A 23,809-nucleotide genomic window follows, 5' to 3' on the forward strand; every position below is an offset into this window, starting at 1 on the left:
ATCAAGCCTATGTATGACCTGCAAACCTGAAGAGGACATAAGAGGTGTGCATTACTCTGCAGTCCTGTGTAAATTGGGAGTGTGAGATTGGGATGAACACACATCCTTGTGGAACCCCAATGCTAACTGAGATGGTAGGGGTTTTAGAAAGAGCTGATCCTCATTAGCTCTGGTCTGTTTTACAGAAAACACATGATGCATAAACTCATATGGGTTTTCAGTCCCACAATGTAAAAAGAAAAAGTAGATCCAACTTAAAAAATTGCTTCAATCGGTAACAAACAATTTAATTAAGTGTATCCAACTGAAATTATTAGTACAATTTTAATAATTTAGGTTGGAGAAACTTAATTAAATTGCTTGTTACCAATTGAAGCAATTCAATTAGGTATATTATACTATTCTCTTTTTTCAGTGCAGACTCAGGAGTTTTTGATCAGACTGATGAAGTTAAAGGCTGAGCTAAAAAACAAAAAATGGCTATAATTGTAATTTTGTAGTAATCTGACTCAATGATGCCAGCTGCACTCTCCAAATCTACAATATATACCTTTTTATGCATAAACACATTTCTAAATAGCCTAAAATTACTTTTGAAAATCAAAATCCCACATCAAGACTTTTACCTTTCTAAGTTTGAGCTTGCAAAAGTATTCAGGTCATAAACTCCCCCAGTAGTCACTGGTGGTGACAGTGGGACTGGCGACAAGTTTAACTTTGGCTTATGTGAGGTGTGGGTGAGAAAATTACACTTAATTACACTAAAAGTGGCAGATGCAGAAGCTGAGAGAAGGTTGTTGTGGTGGGGGGGTGAAGATGGAGTGAAAAGTCTGGAGTTCATGACGACAACAAGGCAAGCCTGCAAATAATTATCCTCAATCAGCCTGGGCATCAGTAGGACATTTCTGACTGCAGAACTCGTGGACTGAAACCCCTTTTAGCTGATTTTCAAACAAAAAACGGAGCTCTAACAGATGCGTATTGGTCTCGTTCACTCATTCTTTCAATAAATTTACTGTGGTCTCTAGTATCGATGAGTGCCTTGTGACTCATTTTCTGTGGAAAAGAAGCTCTCCCACTCCTTTTTTGGGGTAGAAGATTGTTGGAGAGGTAGGTGGCGGGAAATGACAATATTGCAAGTCCTACCCTGGCTTTTCACATGATGTGTAAGCAGCATGTAACTTAAGACACATTTTACCCAAAAGTGAGACACAAAACATCAGCAAAAGCATTCCACGCAGCGTGTCCCGTGAGGTCCCAAGATCAATTCAATTCAATTCTATTCAAAAACACTTTATTAATCGCAGAGGGAAATTGATTAATCACTGAAGAATTGCAGGATTACGCATGATTTCTGCAGTTCTTGGGAGAACTAAAACAGAGAAAGAAAACAGCATGTATACAAAAAGGAGTGTGGTTAATTTTCTGTTCTGTTTACTTTGGCTATAGAGGTGTCACAGGAAATTAATTCAATTCAATTCAAGTTTATTTATATAGTGCCAAATCACGACAAGAGTCGTCTCAAGGCACTTAACATAATAAACATTCCAATTCAGGTCAGTTCATTAAGCCAATCAGAAATAACTGAAATTACTGTTTTGCAAGGCAAGCAAATGGAAATCTGCTCACAACTTTTATTTTGAAAGTTTTTGGATATTTTACACTGCTTTTTTGGAAGCGTAGCATATAAAAAATAGACTTCAAAGGTAAGCAACGCGTCCCTACACTTCTAAAATGCAACACTTTGCAGCTGGTGAAAACCCACATCCACTAAAACGACAGCAAATTATACTGCGTTTTGTTGACGGTATGCGATGCTTCTGCATCTGGTGGAAAGGCCAGGCTACTCTTTAATAATAATGATATGCTAACATCTCATCTCTGATTGGCTAACAGCAAAATTACTCTTCTGCTGTCTTTTTTGCTCATCCTTCTTGAACGTTGAAACATTATCTTCACAAATAACACAAGCCTTAATGTGTTGTGATGTTATTGCAAATGGTTAGCTTCTATTAGCTGAGATGCTCGATGCTCCCTCATGACTAAGTCACCACAGCCACCCAGTTGGTTGGTCACCAAGTTGGGTGAGTCTATAAGTGCTAATTTTAGAGTGTGACATGTACCTGAGTGGCGTTTTTCTGACTTGAGCATTTCCTTGTCTATTTTCTGTCAGCGGCTGAAGCAAGCGATAGGAGTTGAAGAAAACGTTCATGTTTAGCACGCATGTGAAACTCAGAGTGACTGGTCGTATTTCAAAGAGAACAAGAAGTGTTCTGTCGGTCAGTCCTAGTCAGTAACTTACTTCTAGTGGAAGTTCAGAAATATATTGATTTGGAATACTTTAAAAGAAGAAAATGAAAACATGAAAACTGCATTAAATTGGAAGCAAAGTCTGAAAGAATGTCATGATGATGGATTTGCACCTAACATGGTAATTCAGTAATTTGGTCAGATAAGTTACAGCAAATCACATCTGCAAAAAAGGCTTTTCAATCAAATTAAAACCAACTCTCTAAAACTGTTTTTAATGTTATTTTATCCTGATCCAATGGCCAGTTGAACACACACGCCTCCAGCTTTCTCTTGATAAAAGCCTAAATAATGTAGCTTTCTACTGACAGCTAGCCACCCTCTAATTGTAGTACTGTTGGGGTGACAACAGGCTTCAAAACACTGTTTAAGGCTAATCAGGCTGCAAGGATCATAAACACCGAACAACAAAAGTACAAAAGATGGATAAAGGAAGCTATAGAGATAAGGAGACGTGGATGTGGGACCATGAACAGGGACGATGGAGTTTACACGTTGGACCGTGCATGGGACTGCATCGTCGGAGAGGGGAGAGCGGGCAGCAGAGGGCGACAACATCCTCTGCTGCCCGCAGATAAATGGAGAAGGAAGTGACTCCACCATCAGCATCAACCTTGAGGAAGTTTGCAGCCGCAAACGAAACGTAGCGGGAAAACAAGTAAACAAAAAACTGCTCTGTGTTTTAAAAAAAGAACTACAGCATGGAATTAGAGATATGACACAGCAAGAACACACCTAAGAAGCTAAAGCCTCTGTCTGTGGTTGGGGCACACCTTGGATTTTACTCTGCTCTACTCTGTATTTTACTTCTTTTTGGCGGTAGAACTGGATGGTTTTGCAATTATACTGGTGAGTCATATCTCCTAGAAACTCAGCCCCCCGAACCTTCCTCAAGAACCCACAATTGCTCCGTGATTGTAGAAGAATGGGCTTTATTTTTATCCCAGATGCTTTGATCAATTTGTAGTAAGTTTAATTACCAGTTCTGTTCAGTGGAAAGAGCATCAGTTCTTTCCTTTGCTTAGCTCATAGTCCTCCTGAAAACCAATCGATTCATCATCCCCAGTTTAGCGCAGGTTATTTCAGTCTTGTTTATGGGTCTGCTAGGCATCTATTGACCCAGGGTGTGGCCCCAGGGCTTGATAGGAGTACGCACGTTCCAGGGATTAGACGAAACTGTTTGTAATTAAAGACCCAAGAACTCTACCCCAAAACAGTTCATACACTTTAATGTCCACACAGAGAAAGTAGTGAGATTACCTTACTTTCATCATGGTTAGGCCTTATTGTTGGTTTGATTAAATAAAAGGACTTCACATACATTAAGAACTTTTAAATTTAATAGACAAAGTCATAAGTGGTCACATTTGAAATCTACATTATTTTCAGTCTTAAAACTTTGTTTTTTGACTGGGGAAGTTGGGGCTTAGGAGGCAGTGTCCCTTGATAATTACACATAATGAGCTCTTTGGCCTGCCCTTTCATTTGAATGTCATCATTAGGCAGCCATACTCCAACCACGAGGTCCACAAAACCAACCAGAAGTAGGAAATGAAGATCCAACCTTTCAGAAAAACAAAAAAAAACCTGTCCTTCCCAGTGCCACCTCATTGCCTTGGAAAACATTTGGACACTACTAATTAGCTTTTCCAAGTACAGTTTGGAAAAAACAAAATTGATGCCTTGTTTCAATTCGCTGACAACAGTTGTTCCACTCCATTTGACATGACATCTTTATATAACTCTGCTGTCACAGGGCGATGGGGAGACGCTTGGATGTGTGGTGGATACCAAAACTAAGACATTACGCCTAACAAATTGTCAGACTTGTTTTATTGATGTTTGAAAGTTTTGGTCATATTGGCTTCTTGCTGAATTCTTCAACTTGGCTCCAAATGCCTTTTTTTAGTTCTGACTTTTAGCTGATCATTAAGGAGTCGTTTTGGTCCAAAGCAATGGTGCTGTGAGTAGCCCTGGTCTAAACAGCATTTATTTTGCGATTAAAGGAAGTAAAAAGACAAAATGGAGGGTTAATTGTGAATTGAATTAGACAAAGAGAAATCTTGAAGATGTCAGAAAAAAAAAACAGAAATAATGCTGCATGGTGGTGCAGTTGTTAGCACTGCTGCGTTGCAGCAAGAAGGTTGCAGGTTCGTAACTCGGCTGCAGCACTTCCGCGTGGAGTTGCATGTTCTCCCCATGCATGTGCGGGTTTCCTCCAGGGGCGATGGTGGCACAGGAGTTAAGTGCTCGCCCCGTAATCGGAAGGTTGCAGGTTCGAGTCCCGCTCAGTCTGTCGCTGTCGTTGTGTCCTTGGGCAAGACACTTAACCCACGTTGCCTGCTGGTGGTGGTCGGAGGGACTGGTGGCGCCAGTGCTCGGCAGCCTCGCCTCTGTCAGTGCGCCCCAGGGCAGCTGTGGCTACATTGTAGCTCATCCCCACCAGTGTGTGAATGTGTGTGTGAATGGGTGAATGACTGATTGTGTTGTAAAGCGCCTTGGGGGGTTCCAGGACTCTAGAAGGCGCTATATCAAATACAGGCCATTTACCATTTACCATTTACTCCGGTTTCCCCCACAGATCACAACATCCCTATAAGTTAAAACTTGTACGTCACTTTGGATAAAAGCGTCTGCCAAATAAATAAACATGATTATGAATGCACCCATTACTTACACATCATGATGCTAGCGCCACCGTGCTCAAACTTGAGGAGACAACAGTGGCAAAGGAGTTATGTGCCTGCCCTGTAACTGGAGGGTTGCAGGTTCGAGCCCCACTCAGTCTGTAGCACTCATTGTGTCCTTAGGCAAGATGCTTATCCTTCTTTGCCTGTTGGTGGTGGTCAGATTCACTGGTGGCGCCAGTGCTCGGCAACTTCGGTCAGTGTGCCCCAGAGCAGCTGAGGCTACAATGTAGCTTATCACCACCAGCATGTGAATGTTTTGTGCACGGGTGAATGACTGTGGTTTAGAGTGCCTTGGGGGGTTTGTGGAACCTTAGAAGGCACTATATCAGGAACTGCGCTGCTCTGGGTAGCTGCATGTTGGAGTAGCTCTGTTGACTATATGTAAGTTTTGCCTTTTCTTGGACATTTTTTCTTCTAGTTTCTCAAGAGAAACAGTTTTTTTTTTTTACATTTTACTTTTCTGTTTCTGGTGCTGGGAAGCTTGGGAGGATTTTTACTGCTATTTTTTCACTTTTTGAGCATTTGTTATGATGTGTAACCATGGCAACAAGCTGGTTTACAATCGGGAACAGCTGATTAACATTGGAAAGGCCTCAACTGAAGCCACTAATCTCAAATGACAAGAAGAAAGAAAGAAGAAAATATTTCTATATGTTTATGTGCTTAGCAGACGCTTTTACCCAAAGCGACTTACAATTTTTTTAACCTATAGGGCATGTTGTGATCTGTGGGGGAAACCGGAGTACCCGGAGAAAACCCACGCATGCATGGGGAGAACACGCAACTCCACGCAGAAAGGCCGCAGCTGAGTTTCGAACCTGCGACCTTCGTGTTGTGAGGCAACGGTGCTAACCACTGCTCCACCATGCAGCCCAGAAGAAGAAAATATCATTTCTATAGCGCCTCTCAAGATAAAAAGCACGAGGCACTTCACAAAAACAAAAAATGTGAAAATATAAAAAAGCATTTAGAAAATGTTGAAAAATATATTTTAAATGAGCAAAAATAGACAATTGTGATTAAAAAATGTTAAGAAAGAGAAAGAGCGAATAGGAAAGAAGGAAATCAGTGGATCCTGAGGAAGGTGGAATAGGTGGGGAGAGCAGAATAAAGAGAGAGTGAAGAAGGTCATACAAAAGCCAGCTTGAACAAGTGAGTCTTCAGCTGCTTTTTGAAGGAGACCACAGAGTCTACTGATCTCAGGCTCAGGGGGAGAGAGTTCCAGAGTCTGGGGGCCACAGCAGCAAATGATCTGTCACCTTTGGTCTTTAGCCTGGTGCTGCACAACCAGTAGGCTTTGATCACTGGACCTCAGGGACCTGCTGGGGGTGTGGGACTAAGAAGATCACCAATGTAAGATGGTGCTTGTCCATGTAAGGCCCAATAGACCAGAACCAGGATCTTGAAATGAGCCCTGAAGTTGACTGACAGCCAGTGAAGCTGGAGGAGAAGCGGGGTGATGTGGGTGTGTTTGGAGGACTTGGTCAGAAGCCGAGCACAGGCATTCTGAACCACCTGTAGACGGTTCAGGGAGGCTCTGCTCAGACACGTGAAAAGAGAGTTACAGTAGTCTAAGCGTGAGGAGATGAAGGTGTGGATAACTGTCTCAAGTTCAGAGCGGGACAGAATGGGACTCAGCTAAGCAATGTTCCTGAGATGGAAGAAGGAAGAGCGAACAAGAGAACTGACATGAGAATCCAAACTTGTAGCTAGTTCGACCGGGTGTCGTCATTTGATCCCAGCCTTACAGCCCCACCCTCAGCTCCACCTCTCTTCCCCTTTGTGGAATTGTCTGGGCTTGACGAAACCTGTGACACGGTCAAAATGGCGGTGGTGGCCACCTCCCATTTTTCCTCAAAAACGTGTTATTGGAGTCTATGGAAACCCATTGTCCACACACACACACACACACACACACACACACACACACACACACACACACACACACACACACACACACATATTATATATATATATATATATATATATATATATATATATATATATATATATATATATATATATATATATATAAATATATATTAGTGGTGGGCATAGATTAATTTTTTTAATCTAGATTAATCTCACTGTAATCTTGGAATTAATCTAGATTAATCTAGATTAAAATGGCTCATTCAAATTCTGCCAAAGGCATATGTGTGTGCCACCTGGATAATGAATAAAAGCAAGTCTTTGAGAATGGAGGCGTATTTCTTGTTTCAATAATGCATCACAGACTGATAAAGCAGTTTTACTACTATAACTGATGATGAAAATAAATAATGATCAATAAGTATTTGTGTTTAATAGCTGTTTATTCAGTTCAACAAATTCTGCACTGTAGGTCTACAGAATATGTCATGATTAACTATTTACAGTCAGTAGCATTTGGTCAATCAGTCCAAGCTCTATTTCTCCTTCTTCCACCAGTCACTCAAGCAGACCAGCTTGTTCACAGTGTCTGGTGACAAACTAGATCTTCTCTTCTGCACAATATGGCCTGCTAAAGAAAAAAAGTATATATATATATATATATATATATATATATACACACACACACACACACACACACACACATACACACATACATACATACATACAGACAGACAGACATACACACACAGAAACTATCTGGCCTGGAGAGGGGTTAAAATTTCTGGGGTGCCCTTCCAATGCCCCCCTTTAGTTTGCATGTAGGCTCGCCTCTGGTGAATGGGAGCGAGAGCTGGAAATGATGCCACAGCTCACCTGTATGAGCAGAAGCCAACTGTTGCTGTTGTTGTCTCTGAAAACGGCAAGGCAAGGGGAGTTATCCTAGCTCAACTTTTCTAAACAAATATAAAAATTTATGAGTAAAACGTTTATTATTACAGGTGAATTTGAGTCGAAGCCACATGAACAACGACCTGTAGAAACAATTTATCACTTTATCACAATAAACCACTGCTAAAAGAGCTAAACTTAGTTGGAAACCGCACCTGTCTGAGAAAGTCTTGTCTCGGTTTTCTCACATCCGAGCGCTGCTTTGGCCGCGGACGGTGAAGTGTGGCCCGGGGAAAGCCCGGCTGGAAATGTCGGAGGTAAACAAAACAAAAATAATGAAAGTCGGATTTATGGATTAAACTCTGGTGAAAGTGCATAAATTATTTACTTGTCCCGCGCGATGAGAAGGGAGAAGCGCTGTTGGTGGCGAAGGTGCGACTGTTCGGCTGCATGGGGAACATTAAACTCCGCGAGCCTGGCGTCCGTCCATACGTACGATGATCCGCGCTGAGTATACATCCGCGCCAACCAGGTATCCATCCGCCCAATGTGAAAGCCATCATGGCTTACTTAGTATAGACCCAGATCCCAACCCAACTTTGAGAATAGATTAACGGCGTCATTTTTTTTATCCCGCAGCGCATTGACGCCGATAACGGCCCACCCCTAATATACCGTAAATCCTCCAATACAGGCCGGTATTCAATTAAAGGCCGGGTCTCCAATTGTGGCCGGTGTCAAAGTCAGTTGAGGTAAATAATGGCCGGTCTCTTATTGTCGCCGGGTGGAATGTAGGAACAAGCAAGTATTAGCGTCCCAGCGGCAGGGTTATAGTCCCCAAATCAACCAGCAGGAAGCAGTAGAGGTTCAAGCAGACCTTTATAAGGCTTTTTCTTCAACGCTTTGTAACGCTACAGACACGATCCTCTATCACGCTCCTACCACACAGAGTCACGGTGTCAGTTAACCATGCTAATTCAACCCACTCCACAGAACACACATTAACTTCCCTGTGGCTTACATAACACTCACACAACACGCAAATCAGCACATAGGAACTAGCAGAACGATAGGAAACACATATAACACAATACCCAGAATGCACCTGGCTTACAACCCCAGCCAGGTCATTACACTATCAAGTTCAAAGAGAACATGCTGATTATGCTGCAGAACACTCTGGAGAGCAGCAGTAGGGGGTGTATGAACTAGTCAACTTCACTATAGTGACTTTTTATGCCTGTCGTCGACTAGTCGCTGTCACGTGATAATGACCGGCAAGATGCAGCCCTCGGAAAAGACAGCAGTCTGCTGTCAGCAGGTGACAAGCTCCTGCGCTCGGGGGTGGGGGGTGAGGGGTGGGGGCAACGCGCTGTGCCAGACCGTAGGTACTGACACGCGATCGTTCATGTTGGTTCATTTCCTTTAATGTTTTCTGTCTTTTATTTGCGCCTGATGCGTTTGCTGCATGCTGTGGAGCGGGGCGCTGCGCGCATCACCTTGTCCTCCCGACGCACTGATCACTGATACGGCCGACAAACAGCGAGCACTCCGCTGTTTTTGCGGTCGGTAGATCTTTTAGAACTGCAGTTCAAAGGTAACTCATGAGGTGAATATATATGAACCCAGGTAGCAGTTTTTCTTTAGGATTGAGAGGAGATGCAGGAAGATAATAAACAGACAGGACAGAAAAATAGTCAAATAAAAACAAGTTAGTTTTTGTACCTGCTGTTGCAACAAACAGACACCATTGAAGGTCATCAGAAGTGAGGAACAGAAAATGAAATAATTATTTTAATGTTTAGAGCAGCAGGAACTCCGAGAGGCTGCAGGCGCATCAGTGAGTTTGCGGCCGCTGCGCAGGGGGAGGGGGGAGAGGGCTAAAGCAGGGGGAGGGGGAGAGGGCTAAAGCAGGGGGAGGGGGGAGATGGCTGAAGCAGAAACTACCGTTGTTAAAAGAAATGTGTTTAACTTTGAAAATGTGGGCGCAATTTTAATTGTCAAAAACTCCAAGGAACATTAGTTCATTTTGCTCAAATGGAAATAGAGGCCTGCCTCTAATACTGGCCCTCCTTCCAATAAAGGCCTGGAGCTTGGTGAGCTTGAGTCAAATAGAGGCCTGGGCCTGTATTAGAGGATTTACGGTATATATATATATATGTCAATAGTATTTAATGGAGGACCCAGGAAAGTGCGAAAGTGTAGAGGTTCAGTGAGACCAACAACCAGATAGTCCATTAGTTACTTTTGGACTGAAAGGTCTTAGGGAGTTTTAGGCAAATGCGAGAGAACTGTTTAATGAAAAAAAAAGTTTCCTTTCCTCCAATATATATTTACAGCTATAGTATGTTAGAGCACACGGGTGCTCACATGGTGATCTCATAAGTATGGACTTGGGCATTTTCAACACACGTCTTAAGGCTGTGGTCGGCACTTAATGCCCTGTGATTTACTATTGTGTGATTGTTGTGTAAAACAGTGTTAATTTTATATTTCTTCATCAGGTTGACGCAGGGATAGTTTGCTCTAGTTATATTGTTGTGTGTTGTTTTTCTCCTTTGCAGGTCTAGAATCAGACTCTTGTTCGTCATTGATTGTTTATTTTTGTGGAACCCCCCACCCTCCTCTCTTCCTTTTGTCTCTTCCTTTCTCTTTCACCTCTGTCGCCGTGTCTGGTCAGAAATATAAAGCATCCAAAAAACAACAATAAAGTTTTAAGTATCAGGTGTGACATTTAAGCAGCAGCTTTCATACTCCACCTGAGACTAAATCTGTAAGGCTCGTCACCAGCATTCAGACATAAACTCTGTTTGCTTCACAGCCAGACAGGACACGGGAAAAACAAATAATAATAATAATAATACTAATAATAATAATAATAATAATAATAAATAGAATGTTGCTTTAATATGAAAAACATTTTTTAAGCTAATTTGTTTTTCAAATTTGTCATTGCAGCTTTTAATAGCTTGGGTCTGCACAAGCTCAGTAACTTGACATAATTTACTGTGAAAAGCAGCCAAATCTTGTAATTTTATGTAATTTTGAATCCTATTCAGCATCTTTCTAAAAATGACAGCGGTAACTTATCAAAGCTATGTTGGGGGGAGTATAACCCCACAGCTTGGAAATCTATCAACAGAAAACATACATCTGCTTTCCACGCTTGGAGAAAAAAATACATTGTTTTGCTTTTGTAAAATCTAAGTTCACCAGATTTTAAATTCACACATTAATTCAAGCTTGACATTTTTATTTAACCATTTCACAAAGGCATTAAACTATTTATGAGATACAAATTTAACATGCTTTAATTATATGTAAAGCCTTGCAAATGAGACGTTTCACTTGACATAATCACACTTACACTATAGCAGGAATTTGGTTTTCCCAGTTTGTGGCCTCAAAAGCCACAAATCACTGCTCCATTGACATTGTTGACATCAGTTTTGTGTGGTCTGTGTATCTGATTCATACCAAATGTGGAGAGTTTGACTAACGTATCATCTTACAGTACAAGGGCAATACATTTAAAAAAGCTTCGTTCTCCCATTGGGATTCAATGGAAACTGTGATTTCTTTGGAAAATTGTGAAGCTTGTTGAAGAAAAAAATAAGAAGTTGGGAGGAAAAACCTTCTACTTGAAAGTTTTTGCCTATTTTAGGTTGTGAACACACAAAAAAAGCACAATGATGCTGCTAAACAAAAACCAAATGGAGATTTTATAAAGTTTGTGTCACATTTTTGGAAGTGGTTATGACATCAACCTGTACAAAAGTGTTGGTGGACAAACATGCACTCTTGGAGCTTACAGATTCCTCAAGAAGAGTCTGGGGACTGAAGGACTCTAAATATTTCAATTTTAAGGAAATTCCCAAACAAAAGTGGTGGCATGTGATGTAAGCTACTTAATGGGCTGCCTTCAATACAAGATGACTTGCAGTTTCAAGATGCAAGGAAAACTTGAGAAAAAATCCAAGCAAACTGAGATGGCTAGCTACTTGCTAATGCCCTTTTCACACAAGACCCCACTCTAATTCAATTGATACGCTTTGGGATCGATAAAGGATGTTCACAGAACCATATTTTACTTGTGAAAAAAATGTACGTGAAAATGGTCTTCTTCCCCCTATTTCCTGCATTAGCCGTCAACAGGCAATAGACGGGGAAACACTTGGGTCAGAAAAAGACACTCGGATCTACATCACATTGCAAATTAACATTCATGGAATCACCCGTCTTGATTTGTGATGGGGAAGATTGCTGATTTAGCTTCCAGGAGAGAGCAGAGAACGTCTCGGAGAGTAGAAGCTAACCTTTAGCATTATCAACACCATGGAGTCGGTGGTGGAGTTGTGTTGGTGTTAGCCAACTAGAGGTGAAATATCCAAACATCAGGAAATAAAAGTGGCCTTTTTCTGGGTTATTTTCAGGAACCAACATAGTACCTGAACAGGGATAAGTACTTGGAAAGGCCCAGAAGAGTAGCTGAGTGGAACTTTTGGTCAACTCGCGCTGATTGGCAGTCCATAACAACCGGCGTTAGTAAAATTCAAAGAGTTGCTTGTGAAGATAAAAAAGATGCACAAGCATTTTGCTATTGTTTAACTTCCAACACCAAAAAATGCAGCGAAAATCCCCCCACAATGACATAATTCCCAGGGCTTTGTCTCACAGAGCGCCATTAAAAAGTGACGCTTCTTCTGGTCATTGAACACCACATTTTGCATCACACAGCAGCTCTCCCTGTCCTGCAATTGGATTTACTGTAATTGCACAGTACTTTGACAGAATAAAACCTTTAAATGTTAATGTGGACACTTTTTTGCGCTGACCAGTGACATCACTCACTGCTGAAGCAATTACGATATGCTGTTGTCTGTGCAAAGTCTCCCAGTCAAATTCCTTCTCCCAGAAATTATCCTGAAGTCCAGACAATTGAAATACACCTTTTGTTGGCTCAACAATCTCCCACTGAAATAATATATTGTAGCTTAGATTGCCAGAAAGAGTTTTTGCCACTGAGCACAGATGCTGATATCAACTTAGCAGTCAACAACTTTTGTTAATATTGAGCAGCTTCCCACTCATCTGCCAGCATGGAACACCAACTCACGGTTTGAAAGTAATACCAACTGACGGCAACACATATAAAACTCTAAACAAAACTAAAACAATGCTAACATAACCCAGAACACGGTACAGAACACAACAGAAATGGAACAAACAACTGTGATTTACTCCCACAATGCACCACACCGCTGCTTAGTCTGGCAGTGGGCGGGGTCACTACATATACATATCATAATATCTCCAAACAGGACCCCTCTGGGTTCAGACTACAGGTGAATTGCACATACATTGTGCCAGGCTGGATCTGCCCTCCCTGGCTCGCAGTAGTTGTAGGAAAGGGAGAACTGGAATGGGAGCTTTTGGGTATGGAACAGTTCATAAGTACCAAACGTGTATTTTGTAATTTGCATTATTCCTCATTTCTACAGCTCATTACAATTACATGACCAACTATTCTAATTAAGTCACATTTTACCAAGTTTTTGAACCTTTGTGGAGCTACTTTATTAATTAAGAAGTTGATCATATTTGGAAATGCTACAGTAAGAAGGCCGTGATCATAATAAATGAAGGTTTGCTATGCTTTTCAGCAACTCTTGGAGGTTTTCTGCCTTTTCAAGACAGTCCTTTATCCCCCCCACAATCCATGCGCCAGCAACACATTCCCATGAAGACCATAACAAACACGCTTTCCTGTTATGACTCACTGACCAAATCAAAACGCAGCTACAGGTGAGTAAATCACTCCACGTTAGCACAATGCTAATACGCTTTCAGTTTAACTGCATGCTGGCTTCTATGTGCTGCTACTACAATAATATTCAACTTTGCAAAAGAGTAAAAATAATGCAAGCTCCGAATATTAACTTATTACTCTGTATAACACATAGTAGAACCTTGTAAATATGAACCTGAAGTCTTCAAATATTGTTCGTGTTTTGGCTAGATTTTTTAGACTTGTCTTCTGTGGTTGAAATTTCCTCCTCTCATAAAAACTCATCAAAACCTTTCTTGAAAACCTCCTGAAACATTAACATTTTATTCCGTCCAACTTTGAGGAATTATAGTTCAGGAAAACTTGGATTTTAGTTGTTTTTAATTATTATTTAGAGGAACATATATATATATATATATTTATGTATATATATATATATATATATATATATATGTATATATATATATATATATATATATATATATATGTATATATATATATATATATATATATATATATATATATATAATGTATTTCAGTTTTAAACAAATAGTTTTAAGGTCAAATCTCAAGTCTAAGGAATTTAAGTTATTTTGAAAATCTGTTTATTTTTACGCTAAAATATTAAAACAAAAACAATTCACACAGTAGAATTAAGATTATTTTATTAAAGTGTTTCCATGGATTATTTGCACACTTTAAGCTAAGCTCAGATTTCATTCGTTGCATGACTGAACAGGTGGTTAGCTCACAGTATAAGTGCAAAAATAGAAGAATAAGGGATTTTACTGTATTTGACGGTAAAAAAAAATGCCACTGTTTCACATTCTGATGTAAATTTTACATTTAAATGCAATCCCATTGGGCCCTCTGAGGCTTTGTTAACAGCACTGCAAAATATTACTGTATTCTAATCTGTTAAAAATCTGGTGGCAATAATATTTATGCCATAAAATGAAATCAGACATCCAAAAAACAAACATCCACCTTAAGAACATCTGTTCATAATCAGATAAATCCACTTATGGTAATTCTACAAACAGACATCAGTACACTGAAGGCAGAGTAAAACACTTGTCACGGGACAGCTTAGTTTAACATGGGCATCCTCAGATCTTCTGACTGGCAGTTTTCATTTACTTTTACAAAAATAAAAGTCTTTAAGCTGTTTATGTGTTTACGATGGCTTAAGATGGACATTTTTAGTGGTCTACAGAGGGATTGATAACAGGATCATAGAGTAAACTCCATTTTACCATCACTACAAAAATACTTTACAGCACTGCTGTTGATGTATTACATGCATATGGATTAATTGTGGAAATATACTTGAATTTTCAGGGCCGTATGTCGGCCAATGGCTTTTGTGGAAGTTCTATCCTGACACTATAAATATAGATTTATTTTTAAATGAGGAGTATTCCACGGTTTGTTTAATGTAAAACATGTGTAATGTCAAAAAGAGAATACTGTAAATAAGATATTATGTGCAAAAGCCTAATTTTTGTGAATGGCATCAGTAAACCTGCATCAGCTGAAGATGGGTTAAATCCAACATTTGCAGAAACGAACACCATATAACAATTCATTCAACCTGAGTTTGTCCATATAATAAACTAATAATAAAATGATACAAAATGAAATTCTAACTCACGAGTAGGTTCATTCAAATAGAGGGCAAGTAAGTATCTAGCCCCATCGTGTGGAAAATACATAGATTGCATTGTGAGTTCATGTTAAACAAAATAAATATAAACATGGCAATGCATAAATATTTTATGACTCACATTATAATTTCTAAAATAATTAATGTTCTGGGTAAGTTACATGTTCACTCAAAATTCACTGACATGCCTGCAAACTAGTGCACAAAAAGCAATGCTTTAAAAATGTGTAAACAAACGAAGGGTGCTGAATATTGAAACGTCTACATGACATGAGTTCTTCAGTCCCCACACAACATAGCAACAATCACAGTTTAAATAAACATCCATGTAGGCATGTTACTAAAAAGGTGGACTCCTTTGCACACTGACCATATCGACACTCATTTGTTTTCTAAACTTCATAGCAGCACTTAGCTGTGTTCCTTTCTTGTTTAACGGATGTTTTCCTGCTGTAAACCTTTAATGGCGGAGGAGCTATTGAAAGTTTTCATCCCAGATGGGGTTAGTAAACGCGCACTAAAAATAAAAATGAAAGTTATAACGCCCTAACAGCAATGTCATAGCTCAGACAAAAACAGAACACTGGGACGAGTCCAGAAATTCGACTGCAAAACCAACCTGAGCAGCTAAGCCTTAAACAAACCTGCTTTGTTTTCTTCCTTCAGATCTAAGAAGATTGGAGCACGTTGTTACGCATTCTTTTAAACTATCCAATGAAGGTTGGTCTAAGTTACGGCATTTGAGGATAGATCTTCATGGCTTTGTGGCTTTGTTCCTCCAGGAGTGTTTAGTGAAAATCCTGTTTGGCTTCTAATTGGGGGTCTCAAAAAACATGAAGTCCTGAAACAAAAAAGGAACAAAAATATTGTTTTAGGCATCTTTTACATACTATCTCAGACAAACTGTCTTACATATATGCTAATCTAAAGTCACATAAAGCCACAAACTATAGACAAAGTAGTAAATTGATTAGTAAATGCATTTACTTTCTGACTACTGGTGACAAGAAATGCACTCCCCGTGAAAGAGGGGTCACATGAGGTCACAACGTGTGTGGTAACTGGTGTACAGACAACGCCACCCAAATTGCAATGTGAAGATCCCTAAATTATATCAATTAGAAGACTCTAACAACACAGATCATCATCAAGCTGAATTTATACCATGTTGATTAACAACTGTAATGTCCGATGCTCCACTTACGATGAGAAAACATGCTCCGATCATCACAGCTTTCATCCGCACATCAAGATCCATGGGGAACTGGATCCCAAAGTTGTCTGAGTCTGTGAATGCCTCCCTCAGCAATCCTGTCCACTGTTTACTGATCTTCCCAATTTTACTGACTTCATCCATTGTCAAAATCTGAGGAAAGATAAATACGAAAGACAGATTTACAATGACATTGGATAAAAAGACTGATGCTTTTGGAGGAAGATCATGGAACGAATTACATTTTCAGCTGCTTTACTTGTGCTAATTTTAGTCCTCTATTTTTGTAATGACTTCAAAGAATCTTGGGAGGAGTTGTGATGGTAACATCATGCTTCAGTTACCACTCCTCTGGGTCTTGTAAAAGGTCTGCATCACTGACCCAGAACCCCCCCCCCCCCACACACACACACACACACACACAGCTCAGTTCAATAAAACTTTGTGAGCCACAGAACAAAGGCCAGACTGTACCAAACATGCCTTGTGTAGTGGCTTCATCCAGCCAGTGCATGAGAACGCCAGCATTACAAAAATAGTTTGAAGGGAACCATTGTTGCAACGTCATGTTTGGACAGATTTAAAGGACTTCTGCATTTAAAAGATCTTACCTCAAAGTCAACATCTGGAAGGCAGCTCCATCCACAGAAGGGCCCATTGATCTTCAAAACAGGCTCATTATTTTCATTTTCAACGATAAATTTAGGGGACAGTGGGTGCCACTGTTGCCTCACATAGCCCACTGTGTTGCCAGGGGGAGCCTGAACCTCCAGCTAATGGAGAAAAAAGAAGACACCTTGGTTATCAAAAACCATGATGACCACTGCACCAATTTTTGATGACCCACAATCAAATTCTAATGATAAATCTTAAGATTATTGTGACTTTAAAAAAAGGCTAAGTCTCCTTTATCACTAAACAACTGAGATTCGTAGTACCATGGTACCACCTTTTCCTTTTGCCCCAGTTTGTTGTTTCTATTAAAGCAAATACAGTGGGTATAGAAAATAATTACACTCTCTGAGGTGAAGTGACCTCCTCATGACCCAAGCCAAAGTAATCGTCAGTCAATCGAGTCGAGTGGCTGAAACCAGTGAGGCATCAACTTGATCGAGTGATGGTCACTTTGGCTTGGGTCACCTGGAGGTCACCTCATTTGTTGTTGAATTTTGTAAGATATTAGGCCAGCTCCTCTGATGGAATCCCAAGGCATTCCCTGGTCTGACGAGAGATATAGTCCCTCCATTGTATCCTGGATCTTCCTTTAGGTTTACTCCCAGTTGGATATGCCTGGAAAATCCCACCAGGGAGGCGTCCTAACCAGATTCCCGAGCCACCTCAACTGGCTCCTCTCAAAGTGGTGGAGCAGTTCCGAGACCCTCCCGAATGACTGAGCTTCTCATCCTAACCCTAAGGGAGAGTCCAGACACTGCAGAGAAAACTCCTTTCGGCCGCTTGTATCCACGATTTAATACTTTCGGTCACTACCCAAAGCCCGTGACCACAGGTGAGGGTTGGAACACAGATTGACCGGTAAATTGAGAGCTTTGCCTTCTGGCTCAGCTCTCTCTTCAAAGGATAGACCAGTACAATGCCTGCATCACTGCAGACACAGCACAAATCCGCCTATCAATCTCCCGCTCCATCTTTCCCTCACTCGTGAACAAGAGATACTTAAACTCGTCTTCTTGAGGCAGTCTCCTTCCCTGACCTGGAGAAGGCATTCTACCCTTTTTTGGATTTGGAGGAGCTGATTCTCATTACAGCTGCTTCACACTAGGCTACAAACCTTTCCAACAAAGCTGAAGATCATGGTCTGATGGAGCCAGCAGGACCACATCTTCAGCAGAGACCTGATTCTTAGGCCACCAAAACAGATCCCCTCAGCACTTTGGCTGCACCTGGAAATCCTGTCCATAAAAGTTATGAACAGAATTGATGACAAAGGTCAGCCTTGGTGGAGTCCAACTCATACCAGAAGCGAGTACGGCTTTCTGCCACACAGGGACCTAACAGCCCGTATCAAGGGGTCTGGTACCCCATACTCCCAAAGTACTCCCTACAGGGCCCCCTGAGGGACACAGCAAAGGCCTTCTCCAAATCCACAAAACATGTAGATTGGTTGGTCAAACTCCCACGCACTCTCCAGGACCCGTCTGAAAATGTAGAGCTGGTCCAGTGTTCCATGGCCAGGATGAAAACCACATTGCTCCTCATGAATCTGAAGTTTGACTATCTGACGGACCCTCCTCTCCAGAACCCCTGACTAGACCTTACCATGGAGGCTCAGGTGTATGATTCTCCCTGTAGTTGTAACACACCCTGCGGTCCCCCTTTTTAAATAGGGGGATACATCACCCCCCGGTCTGCCAATCCAGTGGAACTGCCCCCGATGTCCACCTGATATCGCAGAACCGCATCAACCAACACAACTCTACAACATCCAGAGCCTTAAGGAGCCTGGATGGATCACATCCACCCCTGGGGCCCTGCAATCAGAGATTGGAGGGCCAACCCAAGGCCTCCTGACTCCACTTCCACACTAGAAGACGTGGGATTCAGGACATCTTTGAAGTATTCCCCCCACTGATTCACAATGTACTGAGTTGAGGTCAGCAGCACACCATCCCCACATTTATTTTACCATATCTGAGCTATGGTGTTGAAATATGGGGAAATAATTACAGAGCAAATATTTATCCTATATATTTACTTTAAAAAAGGTAGTTTGAATAATTTCCCATGCTAACTATTTTGCTCCAACAAATCCTATCTTTATCCATTTAAAAATTCTAAAATTTTACGACATTATTGACCTGCATACACTGGTTGTAGTATATCAGGCATATCAGGCTCAACTTCCACCTTATCTCCAAAGGATGTTTGAACTAAGGGAAGGTGGATATAGTCTAAGAGGAACTGGGATTTTCAAAAAAAAAAAAAAAAAAGAATATTAGAACCAATAAAAACCAAAGATGCATCTCAGCAAGAGGAGTGAGTTTATGGAATAGTCTCGAGGATAGATTAAAAAATGCATGCTCGTTGAAAATATTCAAAAAGAGTTTTAAAAATAATGCCTTACGTAATTACCAAGTGCACCAAAATTAGTTTTATCACACGTTTATACCTCTTGATTGATTTCAATTGATTTTGTTTTATTCATGTTTATACCTCTTGACTGATTTTGTTGAAATTAGGACGTTGCATGTAATAACTGTATTGTTTATATGTTTATTTACTTTTGATATTTATGACAATGTTGATTTTTTGTAATGAATTAATGGGTAGGCTTAAATAAGTTTAACTTCAGCCTATACCTTTTTGCCCATAAATTATATCTAAAGAAACTGTTTAATTCACAAGAGGAATTTGTACCTGTGATAATTATTATGTTCTTTATTAGATAATTATTTTCCTTTTCATGTGTTTTATATGTATTTGTTATGATGGAAAAATAAATACAAATACAAATATACAGTCTTGGTTGTGCACTGCTTTTGCCTCCCGAGACGCCTGCTGGTGGACCAGAATCTCCTTGAACCCATAAGTAAGTCTTGCTCCATGGCTTCACCAAACTCCTCCCACGTCCAGGTTTTTGACTCTGTGACCAAACAACCAGCATTTGTAAAACTGGAAGAATTGCTGGTGAAGCAGAATGAAAGGGGTAAAAAAGCAGAATTGACGTTGCTTTAGAATCGAAGAACTTAGCCAAAATCTCTCTACAACACTGTAATTTTGTGCTCTCCTACAGATTGCTGTAAAAGACTGATTCTTCTAGATATTAAACACCTTATTTTATGTCACACACCTGCTCTCATCCAATGAAAGGACAGTTAGATAGAATAAAACTTTTTAATGTTATTCGTTTTCATAGATGCTTTTGGTCACTGAGCACTTACTGCTGAAACTGTTGCGATATAACATGGTAGCAATGTACTTAAAGGGCTGATTTTATATGGAGACACAATGGCTGAGAGGAGTGTATTTTCAATCACTTCCTAACCTAACAAAAAATTTCCCAGAACTCTAGCTATGAATATATTGTGGAGATTGACAAAAAGGGAAAGTGGTTCTCTCGCGTTTGTCTAAAAACCTCTGCCAATCACATATTTTTGGACCAAAAGGAACTATTGGACCACCTGGTTGTCGATCTTGCCAAATCGCTGCACTTCCTTGTGTCCTCCGTTCATTACGCACACTCATATTTTGCAACAGAACACCAACGCTGTGAGAGGGTCTCCTCTCAATAATATCAGAGAAGGAGAAACAGCCAGCAGCTACCACTTCAAATTTAGGACAAACTACAAGAGTCCCCCCCCCCCCCCCCCCCCCCCCCCCCAAAAAAAACCCAAACATTTGAAATAATCGACAACAAAAGACATGTGAATGTAGAAAAAGGCAACTGGTGTTTAGCGCTTTCTTGTCTTCTCTGTTTTAGCAGAGTTTCTGGGTTTTAGCAGATGGGTGAGTGGTCTGAGATGTGTGCTGCTTTCAAAACTTAGTTTTTTCTGTAGATCCGCTATCAGCAGCTTCAACTGAAGTCCTTGCAGCCTAATTTCTACCCTTCTTTAAAAACAGATACAACAATAAGTGAAAACTGGATAAATGTGCACAAGTGATCCCACTCACTTCTTGTAAACAGCAGGGAAAGAAACAGGACATGCACTTGAGCGGCCGGGTGATGGTGATCATCTCTTGGCCGAAGTTGTCGAGAACATGGATGGTGAAGGAGCGTAGAGGACCGCAGCATTGTCGACTCAAACAGTCGTTCTCCTCCACAGCATAGAACACATTCTGACCCATTACGTTCCGAACTTCATATTTGTTGTTGCTTTCAAAACCAACAAGGGCTGTGGCAATGGATACGTGCAAAAATTGTTGTTACTGCAGAACAAACAGATGCTTTTTTAAAATAGGTGTGTTGGCGTGCTGTACCTTCAACAAGCTCAACTTTCTGTTTGATGAGTAGCTGATCCACCTATTAGACCACAAATAGTAAGAGTAGATAAAAAAGGACACATGAGCTACTTTATTGCCGTGAAAATAAATGTTTTTCATCAAAGTAGGGCTGGGCAATAAATCGAAAATTTATCGTTATCGAAATTTCTTACTCTTATTGTGATAATTTTTCCCATGCCAATAAATTTGATAATAAAAAAAATGAAAAGATGTGTGTAGGTTGGCAATGTTCATGTCCCTTTAAGAAGCTGTACCACCTTGAGTCACGTAAAAATGTGACTCAACATAATACATGTGACAGCCCCATCTAGTGGACAACTTTTGTTTCTGCAAATACCTGTAGTTATCGTCCATTTATCGTTATCGAGGTGAAATCCTCAATATATCGTGATATTGATTTTAGGCCAAATCACCCAGCCCTACATCAAAAATATCATCAAAATTTAAAAAGAAAAAGCATAATAACAAGATTTTAAACCATAGACAGAGTTCCATTCATGTAAACTAGTTTACAAACTGAAATCAAGCCCTGAATCTGATCCCAAGACAGTTTTGTGGCAAATCTACATCTTTAGAAATCTAACCAAAACATCTTTGTTTTCTACTGACCAGAACAACAAAGACTCAGGCAACTCTCGGCAACAAGCATTTTAGGATTGACTGTTAAAATATGTGTGTTGCAGCTTTTATATTTTGTTGAACAAAATAGCAGTATATGATTTTTGTCATGAAAAGAACTGCAAATGGAAACTCAAGTGTTCCACAACTTTCTATATTGAAAGAAAAGTGTTTCATTCACTCCATTTGATTGTTGTCTAGTTTTTTTTTTGTATATAAGATAAAATTGTAAGATCATTTGCAACTAGAGCTGTATCTGGGTGTGTTTTTGGTGGATCTTGCTGTATCAACTCAAGTTTCTTTTTAAAAATAGACTGAGAAATCTACTATTTAGCAAAAACAAGGTGAGGTTTGTAGATCTGTTGCCCATGAAATAAAATTAAACCAAGAGCATGGTTAACAAAATCAAATACCTAATTTTAGGAGGTTTTTCTTCTGCATTTTATTGTTGTTTATTTTGCATGAATTCTGCATGTGTTTTTGCAAAGACCTTGGTGAGTTAAAATATAAATAGCTTTGTTGGCCTGTGGGTGTCACGTTCTGCAAGTTTAAGCAACAATCTAGTGAGAGAATAATGATATTATGTGAGCTCTGATGCATGCATGATGTTGATGTAAAGATCAGAATTCCCTTTGGCCTTCATTACAGCAATAATAAGTTAACTAACCCTTACCTGTGTCAGGTACTCTAATCCTGGCGGACAGCCTGGAATTCCCGGACTGGGAACTGCGTACATGTTCATGCCTTTTAAACCTGTTGATGAGTGTTGGAATCAGGAAAATGGCGCCATCTTGTGCTTTTTTAGGTCACAGTCAAAAACAATTTCTGGTCCGTCGCACCAGACAGGCATCATGGTTTCGGTTTGTACTGGAAACGGTGAGTGTGGAGATCTGCTTTAGGAGCGTTTGGATTCTAGGGGGAGGATCACTGCTGCTCCCTCCCTGTTGGCTGGTTGGTGACACAGATCTATTCTAGATTTAATTTAGAAAGTAAAAACATCATCTAGGGTGAGATTCGAGCAGGAGAACAACAGATCCAACTGTCCTGAGGTTTAACCACATCTCTGACCGCTCATCGTCAGCTGGCGAGAGGCGCGCGCTGCGAGCGCTCATCTGCCCACTTTTTTTTACTACTCAAAGATAAATGGTAACGGCGATTGGTTGTACTCATAAATGATTAAAATACGTTTAGAATTCGACAGGAGACCGACAGATGGAACACGAGAATCGGGAATACTCACCGATTTTAACCTGCTACTCCAAATAAAACCAGGCCACCCAGCACGAAGAACCCACGGAATAAAGCTCCAATCTCATTGGTTGACGTCACTGAGCTTCCTACCTCCGAGAGCCAATCAGATTCAGGCAGAATAGAAATAAACCCAACAGAAGCGAACAGGAGGAACTAGATGTGATTTCAATAGAAAATATTAATCATAAAATGTATTAAAGAAAAAAATCTAAAATAAAATGATTGTTTTGTTTTCAATTATTGAGTGATGGGACAACGTTAGGAGGGGATTGTACAGTTTTCATATTTAATTTAAGTTTAACCACTTAAGATTTAGGAAGTGTGATTTTGGATGGAAAAGGAACAGCAACGGTTTTCCACCAAAATCACCAAAAGGCTCAAGGTTTACTTTATTAATCCCCAAGTGGTGAAACTGAGTTGCAATAGATGTGAAAACAACCACAAACAGACAAATATATTCATATACACCCATAAATATTTGTATCACTCAACAATTTCAATAGGTTGGCCTTTGATGACCACTGGAGAGAAAGTTTGTTTTATCTTCCTAA

The 23,809-nt window shown here is 40.2% G+C and overlaps 1 protein-coding gene across 2 annotated transcripts; it reads right to left on the reverse strand.

The window, feature by feature from the left end:
* Positions 1–15,833: 15,833 nt before the first annotated feature.
* On the reverse strand, positions 15,834–23,337 carry si:ch73-206p6.1 (phospholipid scramblase 1). Of its 2 annotated transcripts, XM_015955105.3 has the most exons (7): positions 23,248–23,337; positions 22,681–22,760; positions 21,366–21,408; positions 21,060–21,280; positions 17,042–17,203; positions 16,422–16,583; positions 15,834–16,058 (listed from the first exon to the last, which is right to left on the reverse strand). In XM_015955105.3, exons 2-7 carry the CDS (start codon positions 22,747–22,749, stop codon positions 16,029–16,031), a joined length of 687 nt encoding a protein of 228 aa, XP_015810591.1. In that variant the 5' UTR covers positions 22,750–22,760; positions 23,248–23,337; the 3' UTR covers positions 15,834–16,028. The 2 variants fall into 2 exon arrangements, with proteins under 2 accessions (XP_015810591.1, XP_070409464.1); XM_070553363.1 differs by lacking the exons at positions 21,366–21,408; positions 23,248–23,337 and having other exon boundaries at positions 21,060–21,314; positions 22,681–22,759.
* Positions 23,338–23,809: the final 472 nt, after the last annotated feature.

This window comes from Nothobranchius furzeri, chromosome 7 (assembly GCF_043380555.1).
Source record: "Nothobranchius furzeri strain GRZ-AD chromosome 7, NfurGRZ-RIMD1, whole genome shotgun sequence".
Classification (NCBI taxonomy): Eukaryota; Metazoa; Chordata; class Actinopteri; order Cyprinodontiformes; family Nothobranchiidae; genus Nothobranchius; species Nothobranchius furzeri.